The 6000-nt window shown below is 40.4% G+C and overlaps 1 protein-coding gene across 1 annotated transcript in view; it reads right to left on the bottom strand.

Annotated features, from left to right (window-relative positions):
* Positions 1 to 872: 872 nt before the first annotated feature.
* The window catches only part of angpt4 (angiopoietin 4), a 60604-nt gene continuing 55476 nt past the window's right edge, over positions 873 to 6000 (bottom strand). The window contains exons 7-10 of the mRNA XM_034692011.1: positions 5769 to 5870; positions 5518 to 5684; positions 3257 to 3390; positions 873 to 3021 (exon numbers count right to left, since the gene is read on the bottom strand). Coding sequence (XP_034547902.1) covers positions 2861 to 3021; positions 3257 to 3390; positions 5518 to 5684; positions 5769 to 5870 — 564 coding nt within the window. The 3' untranslated portion in view covers positions 873 to 2860. The remainder of the gene's footprint in view (positions 3022 to 3256; positions 3391 to 5517; positions 5685 to 5768; positions 5871 to 6000) is intronic.

Raw genomic sequence — 6000 nt, 5'->3', positions numbered from 1 at the left:
GTGTGCGGAAAGTTTGTTTACAGTTGTTACAATTCCTTGTTGACACAGTGGGTGGCGGGTGTTATGGGGGGGTACAAGCAGAAGAAGAAGAAACAATTAGTGGCAGGTGTGCTGCCTACCAGGGAAAGCAAACAGTTTTTGACCGTCGCTCTGTTTTCAGTGAGCCTGTTGATTATTATGTGAGCAACTGGAAGTGTTTCAGGACACTGTAACAGCCAGAGTCTACTTGTTGCTATACTGCTACACCACAAGGTAGCGCCACAAGGTGGTGTCACCTTCCTTTTTGGTTTCATGGTACAGAAAAGTTGCTCCCTTCTGAGACCGTAGTTGTTGTTTCATTCCGACTGAGGGAGGACTCTCATTAGTGACAGGTTGTTTAAGCTATGTCTATGCTCTATTTCTCATGTATGATTAGTGAATATAGTGCTATGGAGACCTCACTCTGTCGTCTGCAAACTCTCTGATGCTACCTTGCTATCGTGTGTTGACTGCTAACTGCTAAAACTGCTAGCTCTCTCAACCTACACCAGTTTGTTTCTTTTCTTTGGGTTGCCGCAGCACATCCTTTAAATTTAAACAGTGTTGCAAATGTAACATGCGCACAAACATAATTATGAGCACCCCATCCTTCAAGCTGTATGGAACCAAAGAGGACATCATGCCTTCAGTAACGCGCTGAATCTTAAAGAGCAAAATATTGTTGTGCAAGATGCTTGGTGAAAGAAATATGGCTGAGAGGCGGTTTAGAAAGAAGCCATAACAGCTAGCATAACTGTAGAGTTTGATTTTGTAGAAGCGTTTATTGCCGACCATAACACAACAGAACAAAACTGTCAATTAAAAGCATGTGTCAATTAAAAGCATGTGTCAACACTGCGGTCACTGACACAAATCATTCTCACAGTATTAGCAGTCTGAGGCAAATTAAAGCATACTATTGGAAGGTTGGTGAACACAAAGGCATAATGTTATTCATGCCTATTGATTGCTGTTGGCTTTAAAAGACAGTAATGTACTGCAGGATTTAGTCTTTTATTTCATTGTGAGAAAACATTTTTCTGAAGCAGACAGAAAACTTTTATTCAAAGTCACATTCACTCACATTCAAACATACCCTGTCTAGTTATTCACTGTGGAACCATTAACCTTCACTTGTAATGATGCATAAGCTGGTATTTGTCCTGACCACCAAAATGAAAAAACAACAACAAAAACAAAACAGTTCAGCTAATGACAAATGTCCATCAATGTAATGATTACCCATTTCTTTCGACTTCTTTTAAGTCTTTAATACTTGTGAAGTCCAGAAGTCTGTCCACTGGCTTCTTTGTAAAGTCATATTTAAGTATATCTGAGAGAGCAGAGGTTCATGACATCATGTGACAAGACAGTCCTACAGTCCCACTGTATGACCTGAAAGCAAAAGTTATCTACCGGTGTGATGCTGCATGGTCCCAAAATAAAAAGTCATTGGATTATGATACTGGACTGTCCTTTGGTAGAGAGCTGTACAATCATAATGCTGGATGATCCTTGGGCAGAGGGTTTACAGTTTTGATAATGCATCCTCCCCAAGGCTGAAATTCATAACCTTGTGATACTGAACAGTCAAAGGCTGACCGTCATAACCTCATGATGCTGAGCAGTCAAAGGATGAGGGTCTTACCATCTTTTTATAGTAGCAAGTCCATAGGCAGGAGGCAAACGCATCAAGACACTAAATGGCCCTAAAGTTTATTTGTACCATTGTGGTAATGGATTATCCTTAGGCAAAAGTTTTGTGCCATTATATGTGTCACAATGATCTAAGGGGATAGGTCACCCCCTTACAACACTGAGTTGTCCAGTGGTAGAGTGTCATACCAACATCATGTTGGATGGTCCTTGGGCAGAAGAGTTTATCCATACAAAACTGGGTCAAAGGCTGAAGTCATACCATCATGATAGTAGATGATTGTAAGGCTGTAAGGTGATACAGGACAGTCCCAAGGCAGGGGGCTATACCACCATGATACTCTATGGTCCTGAGGAAGAGTTTAGCACCATCGCGATACTGCACAGTCCTCGCCTGAGGGTCTGTCCTAAAGATGAATGTCAGACTCTCACGATGAGGGTCGTTCCTTTATGGTGTTTGACGATCCCAGACTAAAGGGTCATGGCATTATGACACTAGTCAATCGTTTTCTTCCATTATGATACTGGATGGTACTGGGCCATAGGGTCATTTTGTTAAGATACTGGGTTGTCTTATGGTAGAAGGTCCTATCACCATGATGTTTGATGGTCCTTGGGCTGAAGGTGGGTACATCATGGTACTAAGGAGACATAAGTTAGAGGTTCATGCCAAATGTTTACAGTATGAACCCAAGGCAGGGAACCACACCATCATGATACTGGATGGTCTAAATTAAGCATCTGGATGTTGTACAGTCCTTAGGCAGGAAGCTTTAACATTAAGATACTTGATGATCATAGAGCCTGGGGTGGCACCATTGTGATGCAGGAGAGTCATACGTTAGAGGATCACACCATCATTTCGGTGGTAGGACCCATAGCAAAATCCTGCCATTATTGTACAGAGCAAGCAAATGCCAGGGGGTTGTTCCATTAGGATACTGGTCGGTCCTTTGGCTGAGGCTTGCTCAATACTGAAAGGTCCTGCACCTGAGGGTAGCAATCCCAACACTGAAGTTTACACCGTCATGATACAGGATGCTGGGATGACAGACAATCTTATTATCATGATACTCGATGGTCCTAGCTCAGAGTGTTGCACGATCATCATATTTAAGGGCCCAAGGCTGGGCACCGTACCAATCCTGATGCTGTACAGTCCTCAGGCTCAACGGTTTAACTGCTGTTAGAAGTCATAGGGTCGAATCATCATGGAGGTGGAGCGCAGGGAGTAGCTGGGGCCTCTGAAGTGGTGCCACTTTATGCCGTTCAACTTCCTGATGTTGTGGCCCATAGAGTAGTACATACCATTTAGGTTGGAGAAACCACAGGCATCAAACCACCAACCTGATGGAGAGGAGGAGAGAGAGAGAGCGAGAGGTGCATGAAGGATGGATGAGGGTGTGAGATGGATGAACACAAATGAGAAGATGAGGCAGGTGGTGTTTTGGCAAACAAGTAAACTTGGGGAAAATTTTCATGGCAAAAATGGCATGATTATTTTGATGCTTTGGGCAAAATAAAGCTGTAAATATGGAGAAGGACGAGTAGAACAGATGAGAAAAATGGAGAAAGGAGTTACCTCCAGAGAGCATGAGGGCACACTTGCAGTGGTCACAGTTATCATTGTCTTGGTCTCGGGTGCTGAAGCTCATCCCATGAGTAGCCAGGCTGCTCTGTCTACCTGTTGTTCCACTGTAACCTCTTAGATACAACCTTAGCAAGAGGATAAAGATAGATGCATTTAAATAATGTGCATGAGAGAGTAAACACATGTCCAGGTAGACTGCTCATAATATGCTCTACCCTTAAATAGGGGAAACAGTAGTGATAAGCGAATGGGAAACCTCACTCGTCCTTCTTGCTTTCACTCGTCTGCGAGTGAAGAAGCAGTGCGCGATCCCCCTACTGGATCCCAGAGGCATTACCAACACATCACAGAGCAATCAAAGTACTCATACAAGGATCTAAAGAACAATCTGTGCTCCTAACCTCTTATCACTGACTGTGTAACCTTCATAACAAATACTAGAGTGCATTCACAACAGAGAATTACAATATATACAGTATATATAACAAAAGGTAACGCTATATCATGAGGGAGAAATAAATCAGTGTTGATTAGTCTTATCTAACACAAAACCCTGTCACAAGTAGATGTGAACAAATGATGTTTAAGCGTGTGTGTCACCTATATTTCCATATGTGTGTAGAAAGCTGTGTGGGTCTGAATTTAATCAGAACTCTTAGATTAAAGACAAAATTGTGCTTTTAACTATAAAGTTCTGAAATTAAAGTCAGAATATTTACTTTATTTCTCCGAATACTAACTTTAATTTCAGAATTCTGAGTGAAAAAGTCAGAATTTAAAAGAAAATCCAAATTATAATTATTATTGTTATTACCTTAACTTTAACAAGTTACACAAATTTCAGCTCATTCAAGAAACAAACCATAACATTTCTATTAGGTGAGTTAAGTAATACAACATGATGCAATTGTTAATGCATATTTACAAACACATATTCTTCCCACTTTCCTAACTTATAAATAAATATTCTGTTCTTATTTGTTTTGTTTGTTTTTTAACTTTCCCTTCTTTTCTTTTCATCATTGTTTTAAATATTAATCCCTCTTATTAATCTTTTTTTGTTTTGTATGTAGATATTCTGTTTCTACATTGATACTTTGTTTTTGTGTTGATTATTTTCTATGGAGGGCCACTCGACAAGCCTGTTAGGGTTTTTTTGGCTCCTCCTGCACATAACATGCTAGTGGTTAATTTTATTATTGAATTTTATCTGTTATATCTTGGCTCGTGTTATTGAACATGCAATGTTTTGTTTTTCTTTTATATGTGCAATAAATAAAATAAGAATAAATAAATAACGTGCCTAACCTCAGAAAATAATGGTAATAACAATTGATAGGACTTATATAGCGCATTTCTGGGTACTCAAGGTTGCTTTACAGAATGTGTGAAAAATAAAGCAGACAAATAAAACAAAGACAGAGGTGGGGAGGAAGTAGAGGTTATGTGTTGCAGGTTTTTTGAACAGGAAGTTCTTGAGGTGGTTTTTAAATAAGTGAATAGAGTCAGAGTTGAGGATGTGTGGAGGGAGAGAGTTCCAGAGAGTATGGCAGCGATGGCAAAGGCTCTGTCCCCCAAGGTGCGGTGCTTGGTCTTGGTGATAGGGGACAGGAGATTGGTATCTGATAAAAATTAGTGCCCCTAATCCTCTTCCCTAGTGATATATTTACCCTCTCTTTATTGTATTCCTTACACCTTGTACACCTTCACATGTTAAAGTATCAAGGTCAACAGAGCTGCTATCATGAGTGAATCAACTGATTTGTCAACAGAGAAGAAGTGAATCCACAAAATTGATGACAATCTATTATTCAAGTAAACTTTCCACCAAAATGCAAAGTATTCTGTTATGGCATTTTCTTAACTGTGAAGATTTACTCCAACATTTATTTTATGTGATAAATAAACTGAGCAGCTTACAGCCTTGGACAGCTGGAGGACATTGTGTTTGCCTCAACAAAATCATATATTTTCAGTGCTCATAGAGCAGATATCAATTTATTTTTCCGCCCAAACTACTTGGCTATGAACTACAAGTTTCCCTCAACAACCTCTGAATTACCGCATATAGATAGTAAGAAGGAAACTGTTGTTCATGAATTGCATTCTTAATACACTTTGCTGATTATGGGCCTTTTAAGGTGGTGGTACAAAAAAACAGAAAAACACTGGGTTGTACAGGAAGCATTTAAGAGTCTATGTAATCATTGTGTACAGGGTACGGCAAGTAAAATGGAGATGATGATATTTACCTGTACTGCTGTCTCTCACCAGTCAGTGTGAACCGGTCATACTGGGAGTAAGCCGGGTGTCCGTCCCAGTCTCTGAGCTCCACCCTCAGAGAGTACTGACCCTGACTGCTCATCAGGTACAATGCTTCATTACCCAACCAGTGCTCCCCCAGCACGTCCCCAAAACCCTGCAGAGAGAAGAAGGAAGTGATTTTAATGATGTTTGTTATTGTAATACTTTTCTGTTTATCGCCCTGAGCAGACAAACTGACCATTTTGTACTCCCTCCAGCTCCTCTGGAAGTCCACACTGCCATTGAACCTCCGCTGGAAGACTGTCCAGCCTCCACCAGCCGTCTCCATGTCACAGAACACCTTTTGTAAAATCGAAGCATTTGCTTATGGTGAATGAATATACGAATGGCTCTAGATAAGAGGTGGATGTAGCAATGTCATCCATTGGTTTGTGAACATCATGGGTATAGATTTAAACAATTTATAGTTT

The sequence above is a fragment of the Notolabrus celidotus genome, chromosome 1, assembly GCF_009762535.1.
Source record: "Notolabrus celidotus isolate fNotCel1 chromosome 1, fNotCel1.pri, whole genome shotgun sequence".
In the NCBI taxonomy this organism is placed as follows: Eukaryota; Metazoa; Chordata; class Actinopteri; order Labriformes; family Labridae; genus Notolabrus; species Notolabrus celidotus.
This window is presented reverse-complemented; position numbering and strand designations above follow the sequence as displayed.